Source organism: Megalobrama amblycephala, linkage group LG14 (genome assembly GCF_018812025.1).
Source record: "Megalobrama amblycephala isolate DHTTF-2021 linkage group LG14, ASM1881202v1, whole genome shotgun sequence".
In the NCBI taxonomy this organism is placed as follows: Eukaryota; Metazoa; Chordata; class Actinopteri; order Cypriniformes; family Xenocyprididae; genus Megalobrama; species Megalobrama amblycephala.
In genome coordinates, this window is record NC_063057.1 from 5,805,222 (window position 1) to 5,831,654 (window position 26,433).

Sequence of the window (26,433 nt, forward strand, 5' to 3'; positions counted from 1 at the left end):
ATTAAAATACCTTTTAAATGAAGAAAGAACTTTCATTTTTGGGTGAACTAACCCTTTAAAATACCTATTTTATGGCATGTTTGGGGTTAGATTTCACTTGAGTCAGAAAGAAACCATTGAAAATACCATAGCAGCGCCCTAGCTACCACCCAGAATATCCTAGTAACTGCTTAGTAACACCCTGGAAACCGCCCAGAACAGTCTTAGCATTATAGTGGCGACTTCAGCAAGGACCTCATTCATTTTCTTCAGAAAAGGTAAAAATCTAATTTTTAAACATTACATTTAATAATTTAGCAAATCTTTGCTGTCTTTTTAGGTTTCTTACATACTGCTACCTGCTCTCCTTCAATGCCTGGCTCTTACTGGCTCCCATAGTGCTTTGCTACGACTGGCAGGTAAATGGCATCAACAGAAACACACTGAAAAAAACTACATACTAATAAATGTTTGATGATTGCATGAGTTGTGATTGACAGGTAGGAAGCATTACTTTAGTGGAGTCTCTGTGGGACGGACGGAATATTGCTTCCCTGACTTTGGCTTTCGTCATGCTGGCTCTCAGCCTGAACTGCGTTACACGCCTACAGGTGAGCGCGCACACATTTCCACATGTCAAGACAAACCGCCGAGACCGCGTCTCCACAGACTCGATCTGTCATAATTTATGAAAAACACACACACTAACGTACCTTTCCTGTTTTGATGGGCATAAAAGCCTTCACTCATGCTGTCTCACATCCCGCTGTTCAGTCGTTCTTCCTTTCCATGCGCTCCCAACGCAATTCTCCACAACTCATCGCCATAGCAACCTATGAAAAATTTCAGAGATTGTGTAAATGAGTGCAAAAGCTCACGCGAAGCAGATGTTTGCCGTTAGCTAATGCACATGTTCCTCGCGCAGGTTGCACTTGATTTTTTTTTTAATCAGGTTATTCAGTTCTTCAGGGGATTATTTCTGCTCATCTCAATCTTGCAAATTTTGTGAGGCACATATGCTGACGGTGAAATGAATACATTTTCATATGGCATATAAATGTAATTTTAGCATCAAAGACACTGGAAAAATCAGAAGTACCACAAACTGCTTGCAAATCTATTATAGTTTCAGCCAAAAAACATCAACTTTTGTTGTTGCAGTCAAAGACCTTTGTTAAGCATTTTATAATATTTGAAAATACCTGAATAAAAAAATCTTTGACCAAAACGTCACAGTTCCTACCTGTCTTAAGGCCTGTTCAGACCAAGGACAATAACAAACAATAACAATAAAGATATAGTTTTAAAAATCATTCTGATTTTAAAAGAATAGCAGAGTTCACACCACAACTATAACGATAACGGCACAGAGAATATCGCAGGAATCACTTTATAATTATTTTTTTTCCAGCTGATGAATGATAAACACATTGACAGCCAATCAGAATCCATCCTGCTTAAAAGAGCTTTAGCATTTAAAAGCGACACTTGACTTAAACTGCAGTGCGCACTTAGAATAAACAGAATCTGTTATCGTCTGTTAGTTTGGACACTAATATAGTTATCGTTATAGTTAGGGGATCTGAAACCTTATTGCAATTGTTAAAATTTCCAAGGATCAGCATTCTCCCCTAAAAGTGATCGGGCAGACCAAACCGTAAGTTGTAGAGACTTGAAACTTTGAGGGCTGTTAGTACTCACACCATCTACAGCGTCAGCAAGGCTTGCCCCGATCGGCCCGAAGGGGGTGCTATAGCGGTAAAAAGTACTAAAAGTCTCGTAACTGCTGAACCGTTGCGCTTAAGGCTGATTATACTTCTGCGTCGGACATACGCCATAGGCTCTGCGCCGTAGGCTATGCGTCTGTTTTCATTTATACTTCTGTGTCGTAGTCCAAGTCGACATGCATGCAGACCACTAGTAGGCAGTGTCCGCGGTCATATTGAGTATCAAGACAAAAGCCGAAGAAGCAGCTTGTCATGTACGTTGTCAGAGAAGCTTACAAATAGAAGCGGCAAACAGGTAATGACTTTTGTTGCAGTATGACTGCATGTGTCCCCTGAAACAGAGCACTTTTTCATTCCTATGGAAGTTGAAAACGCTCGCTCTTCTCCGATTGCTCCGTGCCAGTTTTTTAACCTGAGGGAGGGGTTCTAGCAGACCAATCACAGCGCTTGTGGTATGTGTAGAATTGACGCATTGTTACATTTTTGAAGAGGTGCTATTCTTTTAGGCATGTGCTACACACAGCCTATGCCGTACACTTGACGCAGAAGTGTAAATCAGCCCTTAGGCTCAAGTGACTTATGCTGTTGGAATCCTTGGCTCAAGTCGGACAAAATGCATTCTTGGGATCACTCGCCGTTATGGCGAAATTTTTGGGTATGTTGGATTTTTTTGAAAAAACTACTTTTGCGAACTAGTCCTAGGTTTTTGACACGATCGGAACCAAACCAGTGCAGCAAGATTCTCTGGAGTCTCGTTGTCAATAATTATCAAAAAAAGGTTGAAATTTTGATTCACGGTCCCTAAGGGCTACCAAAACATTCCACTTTTACTAAAATGGCTATATCTTGTGAACGGAATGAGATATTTTCACCAAAGTCAGCACACCTATATAAGAGCTCATTCTGTGGTCGCGTGACAAAGGATGTGGCGACTGGCCATTTGGTGGTACTATAAAAGGAAAAAAAACATGTAAATGCTATAAATACTCGCCTGTAGGTCCGTCAGGCCAGCTGATCATTCTGATTGGCTGTTCGGCTACTGCCACCTGCTGGTACAGAAAGGCATTTCATCTTACTCAGGCGCAGAACGGACGTGCTACTTGGCCGTCGGCTGTCAAGCGTCGGTTTGTTGTGTCAGGGCAACTTTGGATCCTGCAGTCTGCTTTCGTCGCTGCTAGTTCGGCGGTTTGGTGTGTTCCTGCCTTTAGAGACATATTGCAGATGTACAAACCCGATTCCAAAAAAGTTGGGACACTGTACAAATTGTGAATAAAAACAGAATGCAGTGATGTGGAAGTTTCAAATTTTCAATATTTTATTCAGAATACAACATAGATGACATATCAAATGTTTAAACTGAGAAAATGTATCATTTTAAGGGAAAAATAAGTTGATTTTAAATTTCATGGCATCAACACATCTCAAAAAAGTTGGGACAAGGCCATGTTTACCACTGTGCGGCATCCCTTTTTCTTTTTATATCAGTCTGCAAACGTCTGGGGACTGAGGAGACAAGTTGCTCAAGTTTAGGAATAGGAATGTTGTCCCATTCTTGTCTAATACAGGCTTCTAGTTGCTCAACTGTCTTAGGTCTTCTTTGTCGCATCTTCCTCTTTATGATGCGCTAAATGTTTTCTATGGGTGAAAGATCTGGACTGCAGGCTGGCCATTTCAGTACCCGGATCCTTCTTCTACACAGCCATGATGTTGTAATTGATGCAGTATGTGGTCTGGCATTGTCATGTTGGAAAATGCAAGGTCTTCCCTGAAAGAGACGACGTCTGGATGGGAGCATATGTTCTTCTAGAACTTGGATATACCTTTCAGCATTGATGGTGCCTTTCAAGATGTGTAAGCTGGCCATGCCACACGCACTCATGCAACCCCATACCATCAGAGATGCAGGCTTCTGAACTGAGCGCTGATAACAACTTGGGTTGTCCTTGTCCCCTTTAGTCCGGATGACATGGCGTCCCAGTTTTCCAAAAAGAACTTCAAATTTTGATTTGTCTGACAACAGAACAGTTTTCCACTTTTCCACAGTCCATTTTAAATGAGCCTTGGCCCAGAGAAAATGCCTGCACTTCTAGATCATGTTTAGATATGGCTTCTTTTTTGACCTATAGAGTTTTAGCCGGCAACGGCGAATGGCACGGTGGATTGTGTTCACCGACAATGTTTTCTATGGGTGAAAGATCTGGACTGCAGGCTGGCCATTTCAGTACCCGGATCCTTCTTCTACGCAGCCATGATGTTGTAATTGATGCAGTATGTGGTCTGGCATTGTCATGTTGGAAAATACAAGGTCTTCCCTGAAAGAGACGACGTCTGGATGGGAGCATATGTTGTTCTTGAACATGGATATACCTTTCAGCATTGATGGTGCCTTTCCAGATGTGAAACCTGCCCATGCCACACGCACTCATGCAACCCCATACCATCAGAGATGCAGGCTTCTGAACTGAGCACTGATAACAACTTGTCCTTGTCCTCTTTATCCTTGTCCGGATGACATGGTGTCCCAGTTTTCCAAAAAGAACTTCAAATTTTGATTTGTCTGACAACAGAACAGTTTTCCACTTTTCCACAGTCCATTTTAAATGAGCCTTGGCCCAGAGAAAACGCCTGCGATTCTGGATCATGTTTAGATATGGCTTCTTTTTTGACCTATAGAGTGTTAGCCGGCAACGGCGAATGGCACGGTGGATTGTGTTCACCGACAATGTTTTCTGGAAGTATTCCTGAGCCCATGTTGTGATTTCCATTACAGTAGCATTACTGTATGTGATGCAGTGCCATCTAAGGGCCTGAAGATCACGGGCATCCAGTATGGTTTTCCGGCCTTGACCCTTACGCACAGAGATTGTTCCAGATTCTCTTAGATGATGATAACTTCAAACTCTTTGCAATTTTTCTCTGAGAAACTCCTTTCTATATTGCTCCACTATTTTTCGCCGTAGCATTGGGGGAATTGGTGATCCTCTGCCCATCTTGACTTCTGAGAGACACTGCCACTCTGAGAGGCTCTTTTTATACCCAATCATGTTGCCAATTGACCTAATAAGTTGCAAATTGGTCCTCCAGCTGTTCCTTATATGTACATTTAACTTTTCTGGCCTCTTATTGTTACCTGTCCCAACTTTTTTGGAATGTGTAGCTCTCATGAAATCCAAAATGAGCCAATATTTGGCATGACATTTCAAAATGTGTCACTTTCAACATTTGATATGTTATCTATATTCTATTGTGAATAAAATATAAGTTTATGAGATTTGTAAATTATTGCATTCCTTTTTTGTTCACAATTTGTACAGTGTCCCAACTTTTTTGGAATCGGGTTTGTAAATGCAGACATCAAATAGACATCTCAGTGATGTATGTGTGCTATCAGGGATTTCTATGCACTGAACAAGCCAAAATGAGTAAGAATAAAACAAATAATAGCAAAGCATTCAAGGTTTTATGAGACCTTGAGAGCTTCAGCCACCAATAAAACATTTACAGGCTCATTTTATAAAACATTTGAGGAACTGCGAGAGGATGTCAGTCAGGTTTTGTCGACCCCCAGGATGCTCTTTTAGTTGTTTGCCGCTGTGTTGGCGGTGTCCTTGAGGGATCTTTTAGAAATGTTCACATTTCTCTGTTCCAGTCCTTGAGTTTGTGGAAAGAAATAGGCAGTGTGTTTTCTCGTTACTAGAATGGCTGATCCGACTCCACATAAAGAAACTGAGAGAGAGGGAAAGAGAAAGAGAGAGAGAATATTCCAGTCCCTGATCAGCAGATCTCATATCTACTGACTGAATAATTCATACGTGTGTCTGAGACAAGCTGACAGACCAATGTCAGTAAACTGCCTGCTCCTTTTACTGATTGAGTTGAGGTGTGTGGATGTGTGCAAATGTTTAATATAGGAAAAAGCCTGTTTTTTTTTTCATTCCGTTTATAGAGACAACAATCTCAGATTTCATATTCTATAAATGTTTCACAAGTGGACTGGAGGATCGGTTCAAACTTTCATGTCTTAGTATTTAAATAATACTAAAATAACAAAAATAACACTGTTCAAACTTTGTACAGACTCCTTTGTACCGCAATCAGATGTTCTTGCTTACATTGAAGATCTTTGAATCATTTTCAAATCATGCTGGACACATGATCCAAATTTTGTAATGTTAAATCTAAATTTCATTATAATCTTCGACTTCATTTTTGTGCTCCTCGTTTTCTATCAAGGACTGTACTTGTAGCATTATATCAGTGGCAGCGTCTTGTATTATCACACAACTATCCTTCTTACCTCTGGAAGGGGAAAGATGATAGAAAGGAACTGAAGGGCTGAAAAAAGTCAAGGTGAAAGAGAATAAAGGAAGTGCTGAGGGGAAGAACCGAAATAAGTCTTTAGAGTGCCTGTGAATGGAGTTTGGCCCAGTGACATTTTGGGACTGCGGATGACCTCTGTTTGTGCTGCCATGACAACAGATGGCAACTGGCAAAAAGGATAATGCCAAAGCTATCATCATTCTCATGACCCAGCTTTAGCCCTCTAATATTTCCCAGAAAAACATAAGCTTGTAGGCTCTGTGTATATGAGTGTTGTCTGGTTTTGCTTCTTTCTGTCTGTGTTTATGTTGCTTTCAATTTGTACTGAAGGGGGCATATGGATTTTTCTTTTGATCTTTTGCACAAATATATATAATAGTTAGTGTTGTCAATCGATTAAAACACATTTTTATGTTATAATTCACAATTAATCGCACCTAACATTAAAGTTTTTGATATATTTTTATATTGTAATAATTTTACATTTAATCTCCAAATTAATGTAGAAACAACATAAAGACTATATATTTTAAATATTTGATCTAACAGGTAGGAAATATACATAAATTGAATAAAGAGATTCACAGACAGCGCGCTAGTACAGATTTAAGTTAAATGGTTTAATAGCACTCGAATGAATGATACCGTGATCATATAATGTAACGCTAGCTGAAGGATGACTGGAAAAAATGGATCGAGCTTTAATTGCGATAAATATTTTTAATATATCTGTCAAAATTAATGTGTTAACACATGCAATTAATTTTATATATAATATATATATATATATATATATAAATGAAACGGAAAATATAAAAATAAAAGCTAATTCAGTATATTAAAAAATACTATAATACTATAAAAATAATACAAAAATAACACTGAAGTGGACTTTAAAGCGGAACACAGCTACCAAAGTGTAGAATATGACCTATATAATATCAGAAAAATGTATATCATGCATTGAACTATGTAGCTCTTTTGAACTGAACTTAAAAAGCATAGTTTTCACTGAAATATTCCCATTGTCACATGAACATTCTTGGCCACGCCTTCATCATGCACATCCCGATCAGCTGTGCCAGCTATTCACCCTGATGACTTTCCAATCTGTCTCCTCAGGAATGTTTACTAGGCTAATTATCTCATGCAAAACACACAAAGACACAAACAAAGAGTAGATTGTACTGATTTGTGACCATGAATGTTATCAGCACATTTTGTTTATTTCTGGGTACAGTTGTTGCATGTGAGGATGTCTGCACATTTGTTGCTGAACCTCAAGTTAATTAATGTTTTTGATGGACTGGAAGGCAGAAATCAATATTAAAACATTCATATATTGTTTGTGGATATGGGAATGAAACTCCAGTTATTACCACAATGGCTGTGGTAATATTGTTTATTTTTTTAGCAGCGTATCGGCCTATTCAAAATAAACCGAGCATGATACAGTTATGATTTCATCCCCTCCCAAACCTCTCTCGCTCTAGCTCAGATTTCATATCCAATTCATATCTCTGTATTGACCCTTCAATCCTCAGCTGTCAAATTTAATGAACTTATACATCGATAAAAACAACGCTAGCTCATATTTCAAGGATACACACACTCAAATAACACTAATAAAGATATGGAAGCTCTGTAGTGGTGCGGAAAAGGCCAGTAGTGGAAGTATTGCCTGGGCAGTAAATAATGTGTCAGTCAGTGTGTATGTGTTTGTGTTTGCTTAATTTATGTTGCCTGTCAAGCAACACTATTGCTATTGCTCATGTGTAGGGTTAGTGATTTAAACAACCCCCTAATTTACAATATTAAACTTTAGCACATATTTCACGTCACATTGTTTGTGCTGCAGACATAAGTGATACCTCAAATCATAAGGTTTGTTGAGGAGAGGTGTGCTTATACTTTTACCATTACAACACAGTTAAAATCCACTCAGAATACCATACCAACATGCTTAAAACACTCCAAATACCTTAGCAACTTCATTGCAATACCCTAGCAACCTCAGAGCAACACAGTTAACCACTCAGAATACCATAGCGACCTCATAGCAACACCCTAACAACCTAAGCAACACAGTTAAAAACCACTCAGAATACCATAGCAACTTCATTGCAATACCCTAGCAACCTCACAGCAACACAGTTAACCACTCAGAATACCATAGCAACTTCATTGCAATACCCTAGCAACCTCACAGCAACACATTTTACCACTCAGAATACCATAGCGACCTCATAACAACACCCTAACAACCTAAGCAACACAGTTAAAAACCACTCAGAATACCATACCATCATGTTTAAAACACTTAGAATACCTTATCAACTTCATTGCAATACCCTAGCATCCTCTCAGCAACACCATTAACCACTCAGAATAGCATGGCCACCTCATAACACCCTAACAACCTGAGCAACACAGTTAAAAACCACTCAGAATACCATAGCAACACCCTAACAACCTAAGCAGCACAGTTAAAAACGATTTAGAATACCATACCAACATACTTACAACACTCCGAATACCTTAGCAACTTAATTGAAATACCCTAGCATCCTCTCAGCAACACAGTTAACCACTCAGAATAGCATGGCCACCTCATAACACCCTAACAACCTGAGCAACACAGTTAAAAACCACTCAGAATACCATAGCAACACCCTAACAACCTAAGCAGCACAGTTAAAAACGATTTAGAATAACATGCCAACATACTTGCAACACTCCAAATACCTTAGCAACTTCATTGCGATACCCTAGCATCCTCTCAGCAACACAGTTAACCACTCGGAATAGCATGGCCACCTCATAACACCCTAACAACCTAAGCAACACAGTTAAAAACCACTCAGAATACCATAGCAACACCCTAACAACCTAAGCAGCACAGTTAAAAACGATTTAGAATACCATACCAACATACTTACAACACTCAGAATACCTTAGCAACTTCATTGCAATACCCTAGCAACCTAACAGCAACACAGTTAACCACTCAGAATACCACAGCGACCTCATAGCAACACCCTAACAACCTAAGCAACACAGTTAAAAACCACTCAGAATACTGTAGCAACTTCATTGCAACACTGTAGGAACCTCATAGCAACACAGTTAAAAACCACCCAGAATACCATAGTGACATCATAGCAATGTGCTAGAAACAGTCTGAATACCTTAGCAACATCATAGCAACACCTTATCAACGCAGTTAAAAACCACTCAGATTACCATATCGACCACATAGCAATGTGTTAAAAAAAAAAACACTCAATACCTTACCAACTTCATTGCAACACCCTAGAAACCTCATAGCAACACAGTTAAAAAACCACCCAGCATACCATAGTCACTCAGAGTGCCATAGCATCTTCATAGCAACACCTTAGCAACAAAATAGCAATGCCCTAATATTGTGGCTGTGGGTTTTGCATAGGCAAGCATCACTGACATTTTCTGAAGGAAATGTAAAAAACTTTTGGCTTTGTTTTTTTTTTTTCTTGTTACTCTAACAGCAAACAACCTCTGGTTTCTCTCTCCATCTCTCACTTTTCCTCTGTCTCTCTCTCTTTTTGTGTAGAAGATGAAAGGGACGGAGGTGTTGGTGGGCGTGCTGTTCCTGGTCTTTCCCTTCATCCCAGCCAGTAATCTGTTCTTCCGCGTGGGATTTGTGGTGGCGGAAAGAGTTCTCTACATGCCCAGGTTTGTGTGTGTGTGTGTGTGTGCACGCCTGTAAAAATATATTGCGACAGCCAGAGAAAATGTCCTTTAAAAACATTCCTTGCTCTGCAAAAGACTTTTCTTTTTTTTTTTTTTGAGCTTTACAAATTCAGCCCCCATTTTTCTCTCCCTCGTTCTCCTTCATCCCGCTGATAACGGTACATAATCTGTCTTGAGCCCTGCTTCCCATAATGCACCACTGATCTAAGTGTGTGTGTGTGTGTGTGTGTGTGTGTGTGTGTGTGTGTGTGTGTGTGTGTGTGTGTGTTTGTGTGTGTTTGTATTTATGTGAACTGTAGAGATTAAACAGAAATTTGAACAATGAGGCGAGGTATTTAATAGAGGTTATTCAAAAATTATCTTATTAGCTCAGAGTGCAGCGGTGACCCGACAAACGGCCACATACACACATAAATACATGTACACACAGCATTAGATCCCTGAGTACACTTGGTTATGAGTAATGAACAGTTTCTGCTCAGTGAATTTAATGGCCTATGTTAGGATCAGATGGGCACTTATCTTGGCATTTAGGCAGCCATTCTCTATGCATGCTGGGTAAATATTAGTAGCGCTGTCTTTGTTAGCGCCAACAGCAATAGTAATCAGACACGTGAGGGCGGCACTGCGGCTCAGAAGCCAAACCATTTATACACACTTACAGTCTCAGACACACACACGCACACATCAGCACACCGCTATGAGAGGAATGTGAGGAACTCTCAGGCTCTGATTCACTTTTCACGTGTCTATGGAGAATCTCACAATGTCATATTTTACCTCAGATTCTAAGGAAAAACATTTTATTTTATTTCGCATAAAATTTTATTTTGTGCATCAATTAAAAAAGTTACACATAGGCCCATAGTGGACAAAAATGTCCATGTCAAAAAACTGTAAAAAATTCGAAGCTTGGGAGCACAGACTTAAGTTTGATCTAATTTTAAAGAAAACCCTTGGCAGATTATTATGATTTTTTTTTTAAGTGAAACCAAAAGAAAGTTATAAAGGTTTAAGTTTATGAAAATATACTTTATATAAAATATATATTTTATGAAACATGTTGAAAACTAAAACTGTTAGAAAAGCCATAAATCTAAACAAGTTGTGTTCCAAATTTGAGGTTGATATCTCAAAAAATGAGCTTTCAGTAAGATTTTGTTTGGGCTCATTAGATGCCAGCAAAACTCCACTGGTACACACAGTGGTTGGATTTGTGATTTGCAGTACAGTACAGTTTTTCTCTCTCAAATATTACAAGCACACACAATTTTTTTTTACTACACATCCATACCAACACACCCACACAATTATAGCTGCATAATTTATCTAATTGGCTCTATAATATGCAGAAGCAGAAAACAGGAATAAACTGAGTATTTATGGGCCAAACCTGAGAAAATGGCACAATCTAGTTTAAAAAAAAAAAAAAGTAAAAATTTTAATTTTGAAGCCTTTCCAACAGAATGAAAGCCTATTAACAAAGATTGCAATTTTATAGTTAAATGGCCCCTGGATTAAAAATTGCAGTTTTAATGGGTTTAAATGGGGACATTTTTGTCCTTAAGGTCCTGAGAGGAACTATTTGTGTATCTAGTGCAAAATAGATTTTTTTAAAGGAAATGGGGGTGAAATAGTAAAATTCCAATAAAATACACACCTGAGCCAAAATGTAAGCAGTTGGCATTAACACAAGCAAAATGATAAAAAAAAAAACTAAACTAAAAAAAGACAAAAATTAATTTCTTTATAAAAATGTATATAAAATATTTTTTTCTTAATTGGAAATACAGTTTCTTATTTTGTTCTTTTAATTTTGAGGTGAAATATGACATCTAACCCTAACCCATAAGTATTAAACATAGGCTACATATTAAAATTCGTCCTACATTATTTGTGCTACAGACGTGAAATCTCAAGGAGAGTTTTGCTGTACATTTTTTTTAAAGGGGTCATGACAATCAAATTTGCCTCGATCTTTTGACATGTAAGAGGCCTTTGTTCATCCAAAAAGTGTCTTCCTCATTATAAACAAAGCATATTGTGATTTGATATTGTGGGATCTACATGTGCAAATACATTTGCATATGACTGCCTCCACAGCAAGACATCAGCATCATCACACTATAGGCCCCGCACACCGGCATTCAGTCGCTTAACGGCTGATATTTGCCTACACTGGATGTGAGCAGTGTTGCCAAGTCCACGTTTTCCCACATTTTTCATGTCCGCGAGTTGAAGCGACCCCAAAAACATTATATTTACCCCCGCAACGCAATTTTTACAGAGGGACCTCCTCCCCGGAAATGCGATTGGGCTATTTTTGGTCTAGTTTTGAATAGCAATTGGGCAGGTTTTGTTATGAAAACCTGGCAACCCTGGATTGAGTCGTGTTAAAATCAAATAGAAACCATTATAATCACTGATTCTGTCTACACTGATAGAGTATACAGACACGCGTTCAGTTTCTGACATGCTCCACTCACTTGAGTCTGTCGACAACAGGATAAATGGAAGAATGTTCACTTCGTCGCGTCCAGTTTAAACAGCTCATTTGAGTCTCTGTACAGACTTCAGAAGGATCCCAGCATCAGAAACAAGTGGTTGGTTCATTTTAATGGTGTTCGGATTGCGTTGCATGCTTATATATTTGTTCTGAGCATTTTGTTTTGTAAACGAGGCACAGTGTAATGGAGAGTTTGCAAAGAAACTTTTGTTGGGGGTTTTTTGTACAAAAAATTTGTTGAAATTAAACAGAAGCTACAGTTCATTTCCTCCCTATTGTGATGTGTATCTGAGTGACACAGATTATCGAAAAAGAAAAAATGTAGGGCAGAGACTTTGTTTTATGCGTCGGATGTTGATTAGATGTAGGCAGATCTGAATACAAGCTTACTTTTGACCGTAATAAAGCGATAGGGTTTAAGCAAAGTCTGTCGTTTCACCGGATGATCAAGTTAAGACATTTTGACTAAGAATTACAAGGTCATAAAAAAATAAAGCATACGCATGCATTTAGAAAGTGAATAGAGTGAATTTTCATTTCATGCCGACTTTGAGGCTATTTTTCCCGATCCATGGTAAAATATGCAAAAACAATCCTATTGACTTATATAGAAGGAAGGACCTAAACTATAACTGGAGACCAAAATATCATAGAGCATAGCAATAATAAAAAACACTCTGCATATTGTAGCAAGCAAATAACAACACCTTAGTGGATGCAAGTTTTGCACAGGCAAGCATACTCACATCTTCTTCAAAAAATCTAGTTCAACTGATGTATCTTCAGAACAGAATTGCAAGACAAATTCATTTGAACTGTGAATGTACCACATGTTTCAGAAGTGTGTGTGTGTGTGTGTGGGAAGCAGTGAAAGCGTGTGTGAAGCCGCAGGAGTCCTCATATGTTCTGTTTGTGTGGAGTGGGTGTTGACGGGGAAAGGGAGGTGTCGCCTTCCAAATATACGTTTCCTGTGCAGCAAAGCAGAGAGACAAAGAAAGAAAATGAGATTGGAAGGATATTGAATCCAAATTAAGCCCCAAAGACATTTTTAACTTTCTCATTCCGTCGACACTGTGGGAAATTCATATAATTGTGTTTGACTTGAGCCGTTTTTGACCGTGTCCACAGTGACACCAGCGTCTTTGTGAGACGCGGAATCGGATCAGCCCCTTTCCTGTGGATAAAGAATTATCCTTCTCATGTTTACCTTCAAATATGCGCTCTGGTCAACAAATTTAATTCACAGATGTGCTGGAGAGACTTTTTATGTGCTTTTGTGTTTGTATATGGCCATGATAGTGGATCATACCAGGGTCTTACACAGTAATTAGCAATATTAAGTGGTCAATAATAATACTGCAAAAAAAAAACATAAATAAATATATATATACAGTACAGTCCAAAAGTTTGGAACCACTAAGATTTTTAATGTTTTTAAAAGAAGATTCGTCTGCTCACCAAGGCTACATTTATTTAATTAAAAATACAGTAAAAAACAGTAATATTGTGAAATATTATTACAATTTAAAATAACTGTTTTCTATTTGAATATATTTGACAAAGTAATTTATTCCTGTGATGCAAAGCTGAATTTTCAGCATCATTACTCCAGTCTTCAGTGTCACATGATCCTTCAGAAATCATTCTAATATGCTGATCTGCTGCTCAAGAAACATTTAATGTGTACAATTGTACAAAATATTTGTGTACAATATTTTTTTTCAGGATTATTTGATGAATAGAAAGTTCAAAAGAACAGTGTTTATCTGAAATCTAATCTTTTGTAACATTATAAATGTCTTTACTGCCACTTTTGATTGATTTAATGCATCCTTGCTGAATAAAAGTATTCATTTCTTTAATTTCTTTTCAAAAAATTAAAAATAAAAATTCTTACTGACCCCAAACTTTTGAACGGTAGTGTATAATGCTACAGAAGCTTTGTATTTCAGATAAATGCTGTTCTTTTGAACTTTCTATTCATCAAGGAATCCTGAAAAAAAAAGTACACAACTGTTTTCAACATTGAAAATAATCATAAATGTTTATTGAGCAGCAAATCAGCATATTAGAATGATTTCTGAAGGATCATGTGACACTGAAGACTGGAGTAACGATGCTGAAAATTCAGCTTTGCATCACAGGAATAAATTACTTTGTCAAATATATTTAAATAGTACACAGTTATTTTAAATTGTAATCTTTCACAATATTACTGTTTTTTTACTGTATTTTTAATTAAATAAATGTAGCCTTGGTGAGCAGACGAAACTTCTTTTAAAAACATTAAAAATCTTAGTGGTTCCAAACTTTTGGACTGTACTGTACATTAATAATTTATGATATTTATACAACATTTTTATCCTGTAATATATATTTTTTTGTAATATTTTGAATATCTACTACTTCATTATACTGTGTATATATATATGACAGTATAAATATTTTATATTGTAAATTATTTAAAATGATTGTTTATCATACATTTATTATAAATTATTGTATTAAATATCTTATTTAATATGCAGAATAATTCCTGCAAATAATATTTTACTAATTTATGGGAATTCATGTCATTTTAATTATTTCTTTCCTGTGATTTTGTTGTGAAAAACTACACTTTTAAATATCAATGCATATTTTGTCATTCAGCATTTGTGCCACACACTTAAAGGATTAGTCCACTTTTAAATAAACTTTTCCTGATAATTTACTCACCCCCATGTCATCCAAGATGTCCATCTCTTTCTTTCTTCATTCGAAAAGAAATTAAAGTTTTTGATGAAAACATTCCAGGATTTTTTTTCCATATAGTAGACTTCAATGGGCACCAAACAGTTGAAGGTCAAAATTAGTTTCACTAGAGCTAAAAAAAATTGAAAATTATATAAGTTTTAACCATAAATGCTCATCTTGAACTAGCCCTCTTCTTCTTCTCTATTAGAATTCCAGCAGTGTAGACACTGCTAAGTGTATTACTGCCCTCCACAGGTCAAAGTTTGAACTAATTGTTATATACTAGCACGGAGGTCGGCAACCCGCGGCTCTAACCCTCTTTAGCGCTCCCCTAGTGGCTCCCTGGAGCTTTTTCAAAAATGTATGAAAATGGAAAAATATTTTTTGTTTTCATATGGTTTCTGTAGGAGGACAAACATGACACAAACATTCTTAACGTTTTCCAATGCTGTAAAAATGTGTATAATAAATATTAAATTTCAACATTTCTGTCAACGAAGATTTGCGTCATAGCTTGCGACACACGTTTCAGCGCGGCGCGAGGGTATGCATCGACGTCACTTTCCCGCCGAAAGCGCGTTCCCTCAGCTGGACTGAGTGGCAAAAGAACCTGCTGCGTGACTGGATTTAATAGGGGAAACTGAGAAAACGCGAGTAAAACAAACGAATTACACTAAAGGTTGGACTCGAAAGTGTTTCTTACAACTTGTCAAATAAACCTAATCCATGGATATTGACATGCAGCCAGGAGTCGTGTTTCCTGACATTTATATGTGCCTGATTTGACGCCGGGGAAATACATAAAGCAAATCTGCCTGTGAATATTTAATATAACTACAATATAGTTAGGTTTAAGTCCGCGTAATCACTTATATCAATGTTATATATATCGTCATATTGTCCAGCCCTAAAACATATAGTTTTATAGTATAGTTTTTGTCAGTGTTTATTTTAAAACACACAATTATGCAGAAAATAAGATGGAAAATATTTAATTGATGATTTGTCAACATAATATATAACAATACAATATATATGGAATGATTTTACCTCAGAATCCAACAATTTGACACAAAATGATAAATGCAAATCCATGTTTCTCTGCCTGGAGTCCAGCTGTTTCGGTGAATTGCAGTGATCCATTTGCTTATTTTTCTGCTTTCAGCAGTTTTTAAATATATACCTTGGGAATACCTCATTATGTATGTATTTGTAGTCTACTTAGTCATTTTGATAGTAACGTTAGGCTAATATAGCTAATATACACTTACAGCCTGTGTTGCCTTAATATAAGGCTTATATAAGGCTTTTAATTTTTTTGCGGCTCCAGACAGATTTGTTTTTTGTTTTTTTGGTCCAATATTGCTCTTTGAACATTTTAGGTTGCCGATCCCTGTATTAGCATATTGCATGGAATATATTGTGAGTATTCTCTTGCATGCATACACATAAAATTTGAATGGTATCATATCACCGTTCTTCATGAGAGTTTCACTGTCTACCCCTGGGAAATGGTTCATATCTGTATGTGAAGTCTAAATCTTTTCTGTTTGGTTGTCACCATCTTTGAGTTCTTTAGCATTAGCACCCATAGTTTAAAATATGCCATTTTCCACCCACCCTCAATACTCTCTACACTACATTACCTGTTATACACAAAGGCCTGTTTAAAATCTATGCAATCTATGCAGTGTTGCTCACATTACAAAGGCTTTTTCTATAACAAAACTCTCTGTGTGTCTGTCCAGTATGGGTTACTGTGTTCTGGTGGTGCATGGGCTGAACAGACTGTATTCAGTGGTCAGTCGGTGGGGAGCGGCCGCACTAACTGTGTCCATGCTGGTTGTCCTCCTCCTCTTCTCATGGAAGACTGTCCAACAGAATGAGATCTGGCTCTCCAGAGAAGCCCTGTTCAGGTGTGTTCATATTCAGTTCCTGCTGGAAGATCCAGAATAAACCAGTTTAAGATAATAGCTGGGTTTTGCAACACAATAAATGGTTAATGCTGGTTTAGTTGGAGGACCTGGCTGAGCTATTAAGGCCTTTTTCATTCTTCGCTTGGGGGTAAAAAGAAGTTTGAAATATGTGAGCATCTTTATACTGTTAGCGAACATCCCAATGCCACCCACACTGCTGAGAGTGATGGTTAGATGAAATATGTGCTGTGTGCTTTCGTCTCAATAACAAAATAAACACAACAACAAAAATGACAGTGGTGAGAAAACTGCAGTTAAGAAAGCATCTGATCATAGCAATGTGGATATGTTTGTACAAGCTCTGCAAATTCATCACTCCAGTCAAGTCACGTCACGTTTAATTATATACCACTTTATACAATAGATTTACCATACTAAACATGAAAAATAGTGAAGCAACAGAGCCACACCTACCTGTTACTGTGCGTAATCGCCATGGACCAATGATAGTTCAAAGGTGTTTACCAGCCGAAGCAAACTTTTCCAGAAGGTTCACTTTGGCAAGCTGTTTCAAACTCCGGAAATGAACACCGAAAGATTTTCGTTTTGGCCTGATTTTGTTCGAAATTACGTCACACCACTTCGGTTTCACTTGAAGTATATTGGGGTCTTTAGACCATCTTGATCTAGATTGTAGTCTTTCTGGTCAGCCATCTAAACCAGCATAGATCATCGTAAAATAGGTAGTGACCAACTAGAAACCATCTAACACAGGGGTGGGCAACTCTGGCCCTCGAGATTCATTTTCCTGCAGAGTTTAGCTCCACCTCCAACCCTAAATAAACACACCTGAATGAGCTAATCAAGGTTTTTAGGATTACTAGAAATCTACAGACAGATGAATTTGATCAAGGTTGGAGCTAAAATGGACCTTGAGGGCCACAGCTGATCTAACATGTTCCATCTGCCATTTTAATTTTCATTCAATTGGATTTTCCAGAATTCTTGGCCAAGATTTTATCATATTTTATTTGCCATTACATGTATATTTGCCTGTTTAGATTTTAATGCAATTAGCTTGAAATGGATTGAGTTTTGCATTCTTTGGTTTTTCATCCTTCAAAACAGTGAATGCGAAATGTTTTCTTTCTCTATGCCTTCTGGATTCTGAACTATTTTTGTCCTCCTCTGTCAGGTCTGGCATTCAGACTTTACCTCACAATGCTAAAGTTCATTACAACTATGCCAACTTCCTGAAGGACAGAGGGCGAAACCAAGAAGCCATTTACCATTATAAAACAGCCCTCAGGTACTGTATGTGTATGTAGGCATGAGAACATTTTGACGCTGAATGGTTTTGTCCGCTGAAGGAAGCATTTCCAGTTGTTAGAATATGCCTCAATACCCCAGTTTTCTTCATACTCTGTTACATTAATATGAACATTAGCCATTTTCAGTGGTCGATAATAATTCAGTTTAATTAATCTCCAGTGGTCCTCCATACTGCAAATATATACTACATATACAATTATTTTATAATGTATATGTAATAATTTTGTTCACACTTTAGTTTAGGGTCCAGTTCTCACCATTAACTATGACTTTTGCCTCAATAAACTCCTAATTACTGCTTATTAATAGTTAGTAAGGTAGTTGTTAAGTTTAGGTACTGGGTAGGATTAAGGGATGTAGATTATGGTCATGCAGAATAAGGCATTAATATGTGCTTTATAAGTACTAATAAATAGCCAATATCCTAGTAGTGTGCATGCTAATAAGCAACTAGTTAATAGTGAGAATTGGAGCCTAAACTGAAGTGTTACCATCATTTTTTATACCATATTTGGTAGCATGTTGGTATGGGGAACACATATATTCACTATTAACTATGACTTTTGCCTCAATAAACTCTTAATTTACTGCTTATTAATAGGTAGTAAGGTAGTTGTTGTAGCATTTGAGTTTAGGTATTAGGTAGGATTTAGGGATGTAAAATATGCAGAATAAGGCATTAATATGTGCTTTATGAGTACTAATAAACAGCTAATATGCATGCTAATAAGCAAATAGTTGTTGTTCCCCATACTAAAGTGTTACCCAATGTTTTTATCCTTTGATATAAAATCATATTCAGTACCTGCTGGAAGATCCAGAATAAACCAGTTTTAAGACAATAGCTGGGTTTTGCAACACAATAACTGGTTTTTAGTTGGTTAATGTTGGTTTGATAATAAAAGATTTAGGGTCCAATTGGTTATGTAAATCCTCTGTATTTGTGTAGACTGTACCCTCGACATGCCAGTGCTCTGAATAATCTGGGCACGCTGACTCATCAGGCTGAGGAGGCTGAAGTTTATTACAGGAGAGCGCTGGACATTAACCCTCAGCACAACAGAGCTCTCTTCAACCTGGGGAATCTTCTGAAGTAAATACACGCTCCCTACTGCATATACTTTGGTTGCAGACACAGTCTCTATGTCTGTGTATATGAGGGTGAGGATATGATGCTGATATTGTTTCCAGGTCTCAGGGGAAGGAGGAAGAGGCGGAGAGGATGCTGAAGGAATCGATTCGGTTCGGTCCCCATTTCGCTGATGCATACTCCAGCCTCGCCTCTCTATATGCTGACCAGGTCTTGCTCTCTGTCACTTGTTCTTGATTCATTCCATTTAAAAAAAAAAAAAAATTGTACTTATTTTTCCCCTATTTTTTTTTTCTTTCTTTTTTTTTTTTGTGTGCGTGTGTGTGTGTGTGTAGGGACATTCAAAAGAAGCGAATGAAATTTACACCAAGGGTATTGAGAACTGTCCCGACAGTTCTGACCTCCATAACAACTATGGCGTGTTCCTGGTGGACACGGGTACGAAACTTCTTTCACTTTAAATTATTGAAACTAGATTAACTCTATTGGTCTTTAAATGGTTGCCAGGGCATTGCTAGATGGTTGTTACTTGAGGGTGTTACTGCCCCAATCTCTAGTGATTATTAAACACCTACATATTGTCTGTGTCCCTTTTAGGTCATGGGGATCGTGCAGCCTTTCATTACCAGGAAGCGGTGCGTCTCAAGCCAGCACACTACGTTGCCATGGTGAACCTGGGCCGTCTTCTTCGCTCGTCCAATGACAATAAAGAGGCGGAGCTGTGGTACAAAAGGTAAGATGAGATCAAATGAAACCGTATCGTCTAAACAGTGTATCCATCTTACACAACTGTAGACTAAATCACAGACTCTCGGGTGTGTGTGTGTTTGTGTGCATCTCACACAGGGCCCTGCAAGTGGTTCGTAAAGTGGATATCCTGACCCCTCTTGGGGCTTTATACTACAACACAGGTAGATACGAGGAGGCACTGGACGTTTACAGAGAGGCAGCCACACTGCAGCCTGACAGCACTGATATATGGCTTGCCCTGGTGAGATTACACTGACTTTTTAGAAAAAAAATGCCCACTATGTCTTTTTAAGCAATCCAACCTGTTAGGTTTGATGTTGTTATAACTGTCAGCATCTTTGAAAATGGTTTGCTTGAAGTGTTTTAAAGCATATAACATCAGATTAAAGGGATAGTTCACACAAAAATGAAAATTTTTCCATAATTTACTCACCCTCAAACCATCCTAGAAGTATATGACTTTCTTCTTTCAGTCAAACACAATCATTTATATTAAAAAATATTCTGTCTCGTCCAAGCTTTATAATGGGAGTGAATAGTAACCAATATTTTGAAGCTCAAAAAAGCACATCCATCCATCATAAAAGTAATCCATATGACTCCAAGGGGTTAATAAAGGCCGTCTGAAGCGAAGCAATGCGTTTTTGTAAAAAAAATATCCATATCCGATTGTGTTTGACTGAAAGAAGAAAGTCATATACTTCTAGGATGGCTTGAGGGTGAGTAAATTATGGGATAATTTTCATTTTTGGGTGAACTATCCCTTTAATTGAGTCTCCAAAGACCCTTCACTGTGATTCACATCACTGCCTCGAGAAACAAAGGCCAGGACCTCTCAGGTTCCTTTCTGGCTGCTCTTTCATTCCCTCTTTCCTTTTTTTTAGCTTGTTTTGTCTCTTCCCATCTCGTTGTCTCCACAGGCACAGGTTTTAGCCATGGCAGGTCGTTCTACAGAGGCGGAGAAAATGACCCTGGGCATCATTTCAAAGACCAGCAACTGCATTGAATGTTACCGCTTGTTATCTGCCATCTATAGCAAACAAGGCAACCACACTCAGGTGCGTGCTGATTTATATAACCCTGTACTCGAGCTTCATGATTAAAAAATCGCAATCTCGATTCAAACACCCACGTAATTTTATTCCTAAGTGACAACGATTTGCCTGTTTCTATTTATTAAACCTTTGACAAAATCACAGCAGAACTTTGAAATCTGTGTTTCCGCTGACCCAGAGAGAGTCAGGTTTAGGTATGAAACAGCTTTACCATCAGTCTTTTCAACCACACAGTATCATTATTTCTGCATTACAATAATTCTGATTATCACAGAAGTACTGTGATAAAAGTTTATAGTTCAGATGTAAATACTGATGTCTATGGTAGCGAATAAAAATAGAGCAAATCCCCTTTTTAAAGTAACATGGCTCTTCAAATAATGATTGTATTGATTACATCATTACACCAGTGATGTTTGACAAGTGACTATTATAAATGTATTTGTCCTTGAATCCTTTATTCAAGAGATTTGTTTGAAAATGCTAATTCATTCAGTAATGAAAAGTGAAGTCTTTATGAGTGAGTCATTGAATCATTCGTTCAAGAGATTTGTTCAAAAACGCTGATTCATTCAGTAATGAAAAAGTGAAGTCTTTATGAGTGAGTCATTGAATCATTCATTCAAGAGATTTGTTCAAAAACGCTGATTCATTCAGTAATGAAAAGTGAAGTCTTTATGAGTGAGTCATTGAATCATTCAATTAAGAGATTTGTTCAAAAACACTGATTCAGTAATGAAAAAGTGGTCTTTATGAGTGAGTCATTGAATCATTCATTCAAGAGATTTGTTCAAAAACGCTGATTCATTCAGTAATGAAAAGTGAAGTCTTTATGAGTGAGTCATTGAATCATTCATTCAAGAGATTTGTTCAAAAACGCTGATTCATTCAGTAATGAAAAGTGAAGTCTTTATGAGTGTCATTGAATCATTCAATTAAGAGATTTGTTCAAAAACGCTGATTCATTCAGTAATGAAAAGTGAAGTCTTTATGAGTGAGTCATTGAATCATTAATTCAAACCATTTTTTTTTTAAATATTCATTCTAATGAATTAAACATTATTACATAGACTGTAGCAATTAATATTTTGTCAGAACCTTTAGTAATTTACATGTTATTTTATTTAGTTAATTGTGGGAGAATCGTGAAAAACAAAAACAAAAAATCATGATTCTCATTTTATCCAGAATTGTGCAGCTCTTCCTTGTACTGAAACAGAAAACACACAAACAGAAGATTTTTCCCCTTAATTTTTTGCTCTGTGAATCAGTTCGTGCAGAAGCTTTATTTTGCCCTGGTCCAATTTCGTCGCTGCATTCGGCAATTCAAAAGAACATTGTATTGAATCTCAGTGAGGCGTCTTAGACTAGAATAAATTGCATATAATTTCTTTTTATTACACATGCCTTCACTCATTACTTTATTACTTCAGTTTAGCAGTTTTCTGCCTCAAAGAGAAATCTCAAAGCCCCCTGAGAGCACTCTTGCAGATGAAGAAACTCAGCAGAAAGAAGTTCAGCACGAGTTTTGAGCTTAATGAGCGTGTGTGTGTTTCAGGCGTTGGATGCATTGAAGACAGCACTGCAGCAGAAGCCGTCAGACCCTGCAGTGAGGGCAGACCTGCACTTCTCCATGGGCAACCAGCTCAGAGAGATGAACGAGCTTGATCGAGCCTTCCAGGTAACTTCACCTGCAGCTGTCAGAGTGAGAGAAGCACTCTTCAAATATTCCCTTTCAACATATTCTTGTTTACTAGGTTGTAGTTTGCCTACAGACAGTTCACGCAGATAATATCGCACATAAAAATCAATATATACAGGGTTTTATCAGTCATGTGAGAAGCATGAGACTTGAGGCTTATATTTGTCTGAATTGATTTGAAATGTATGCAGAAATGCAATTCATACAGACAATAATTTGAAAACACATCTTCTATGATAATATAATATTTTTCCTAAAGCAAAAAATACTTTGCATAAAGAAAACATGACAATATATTCTCCATAGCTTGTTAAGAAAATGAAATTCTTATTACTGTAATTTGAAAGCAAAAATAATGACACATTACAAAAATGTAATATGAAATATTTGAAAATTAATATGAAATAAAATATGAAAACATCCTTTTAAGCTGGATACATTTACTTATGCTAAACTAAATGCTGAATTTTGGACACTTTTCATTATTGCATTAAAATAATGAGGTTTTTTTTTACAGTTATGAGAATTTATTTGAAATATGTCTTCTATGATGAGCATGTTTTCCATTTATGGATTCAAATTCATTTAGATATTTTTGTGTGGCACAAAGTCAAAGATATTTGCAAGATTTAGTCTTTTATGATCTTGGATATTTGTCATTGACCCATTTACAAGCGCTTCTTAAGAAGATCTAAATGCTAGATTTGGCATCAGTTTTTTTAAAAATATATTTAAGAGTAACACTAACTGAGTGATATATTGAATATTCCAAATATATGCTTTTCTGTTGATATAAAATCCAGCAATTAATATTGCTGGAATATCATGATGAATATAGTCATGAATATTGCAGTGATTCTAATTTGTTGTTTGTTTGTTTTTTGTTTGTTTGCCACCATGCTGTTAGGCTAATTTCATGAGACTTGCAATTATGCTAATTTTGAAATACTTTAATAGTGTCAATGATATAAATAGCAATAACAATCAGCAGGAAAGACTGTGATTGGTTGTTTGACCTGTCCAGTGTTGCCAAGTCCGTGGTTTTCCCTTGGAATTGGGATACTTTTACACTGTTGCTGTGGGTTGTTTTTCTTTAGTTTACGGGTTGAAGAATCTCACCCCACCCCCCAGGATGTGATTTTTACCCCCGGGACGTGATTTCCGGGACGAGATTAGGCGGGTTTTGAATAGAAATTGGGCTCGTTTTGGTACACAAACCTGGCAACCCTGGACATGTCAATTTAAGTCATGGTCATAATAAGCTGCAGCATGGAACCAACTTGCTGATAGTCTAAAGTCTGGCTACATGAGACTAATGTTGAATAATTGCGTTTTCTGCTGCTTGCTTGTTCTTCTCTTTGTTGCCGGTGCCCTGATACTGTCACAGGAGCATCAGCCGCGTTCTTTCATCTCCACTTATAAACAGTCCAGACTTTGTCTTGCGCTGGAAGCTTTGTTCTTAACCTCAGCTTTTCTCTGCCTTAAATTACCTAAATTAAGTTTCTTCGGCGAATGTCTGGTTAAAACAAGGACTGTTAAAGTTGCATTCTTCGCTCCTGGACTCTTTCCAGGTCTCCCGCTAATATTTGGCCTTGTAGTTCTATGTTTATTTTGACCACAAAGGCACCGATGAGAACAGGATGGTCTCAGGTTTACAGAATGCCGCTATCCTGTTCAAAGCTCAATTATAAAACATTAAACAGAAAGGCTTTTTACGGTATTTCAACACCACATCTGCGGTAGAGCCAGACTGTTTTTTTCTTTCTTTCTTAAATGGATCATGTTTCTTACACAGACAAAAACTGTTATAAAAGGTTGAATCTCGCCGGTGGTTTAATACTGTTGAATTCATCATTGGTTACATATCATGTTTATACCATATATAATGGGATGATCTAATGTTTTCAGAGCTACAAGCTTGCTGTCGAGCTCAAACCTGACCAATCACAGGCCTGGATGAATATGGGCGGCATTCAGCATATCAAGGTATGTTGGATGAGACTTGAGGTCTAATAAAAACTGATATGAAATATAACCACAAAATCAAAAGGAAAAATATATATTTTGCATAAAGAAGGAAATGGTTTGCATTAAGAAAATTAAGCCTTTGGTTAGGACCATAAATAATTCTGACATATATATTTTTATTTTTTCTCAGTAGCTTTTATAAAAAAAAAATAAAAAAAAAAGGAAAAATGGTATATTATTAAATATATAAATATGAATATAAGTATAACTACTATAATAGTAATGTTTTTATTTTAATTAATAATACAAATTAAATATGCAAAAAATTAATAATTATAAAGTAAAAATATAAAGTTAAAAATTTTATATATATATATATATATATATATATATATATATATATATATATATATATATATATATATATATATATAAAATGTAAATAATTTACAAAAATAAATTATTTACATTATTTACATTAAAAATATCAAACTATTCATTAAAATATGATACATTTAGTTAATACAGAACTGGATAAAATAATCAATTATATCTTATATATGTTTTTTGTCTTTTTTAAGCATAAAAATAATAATAATTACTGAGTCACATTTGATTAAAACCATAAAATACAATAAAAAAACTATTTATTCTGAATTGTTATTCTGAATTATTCTGAAATAAGAAAATGCACAAAATCATAATGGTCCTTAATATATAAAAATATAAATTATTCCTTTTGATTTTGTGTGTGTGTGTGTATATGTATGTATGTATGTATGTATATATATATATATATATATATATATATATATATATATATATATAATATATATTTCACTAAATCCATTCAAAAAGTGAAACTTGTGTATCATATTCATTCATTACACACAGACATATATATATATATATATATATATATATATATATATATATATATATATATATATATATATATATATTCAGTAATTGGTTTAATTTTACATTTAATGAATATTAAATTTTTAATATTTGATATTTTTAAGTAGGATACATTTAATTAATACAAACTGAAAAAAGTAATTACTATAATGTGAAGAAAAAATAATGATTTATTATTTTAATATATATCAATATGAATAATAAATTATAAGTACTATAATTATAATTATTACTATAATTACTATAATAGTTATATTTTTATTATAATTAATAATACAAATTAAATATGCAACAAAATCTAATAATTAAAACAATAATTAAAAGTTAAAAAAAATATATATATACACAATACATTTAAAATACAGTACATTTAATTAATACAAAACTGCATAAAATAATGCTAATATATTAATAACTGAGTCACATTTGATCCATAAAAAACAATAAAAATGTAATTTATGTATATATGTATATATATATATATATATATATATATATATATATATATATTTATATATATAAAATATTCCTTTTGATTAGGTGAAATATGACCTGTATATTTCCTCATGAGACTGATTCAAGTAATCATTGTAACATGAATTGTTGTGTGCTTGTTTTTGTATATTTTAGGGAGACTATGCAGCAGCGCGGATGTACTACCAAAGAGCTCTCCTCCTCTCACCCAGCTCCAAACTGCTG

General features: G+C 36.1%; 1 protein-coding gene across 1 annotated transcript in view; it reads left to right on the forward strand.

Moving 5' to 3' along the window:
* tmtc1 (transmembrane O-mannosyltransferase targeting cadherins 1) overlaps positions 1–26,433 on the forward strand; it is a 51,149-nt gene that overhangs the window by 23,652 nt on the left and 1,064 nt on the right. The window contains exons 7-20 of the mRNA XM_048155071.1: positions 320–398; positions 480–590; positions 9,619–9,740; positions 16,749–16,916; positions 18,112–18,225; positions 19,198–19,341; positions 19,440–19,548; positions 19,674–19,776; positions 19,936–20,071; positions 20,185–20,329; positions 21,009–21,146; positions 22,702–22,824; positions 24,754–24,831; positions 26,365–26,433. The exon at positions 26,365–26,433 is cut by the window's right edge and continues 1,064 nt beyond it. Coding sequence (XP_048011028.1) covers positions 320–398; positions 480–590; positions 9,619–9,740; positions 16,749–16,916; positions 18,112–18,225; positions 19,198–19,341; positions 19,440–19,548; positions 19,674–19,776; positions 19,936–20,071; positions 20,185–20,329; positions 21,009–21,146; positions 22,702–22,824; positions 24,754–24,831; positions 26,365–26,433 — 1,639 coding nt within the window. The remainder of the gene's footprint in view (positions 1–319; positions 399–479; positions 591–9,618; positions 9,741–16,748; positions 16,917–18,111; positions 18,226–19,197; positions 19,342–19,439; positions 19,549–19,673; positions 19,777–19,935; positions 20,072–20,184; positions 20,330–21,008; positions 21,147–22,701; positions 22,825–24,753; positions 24,832–26,364) is intronic.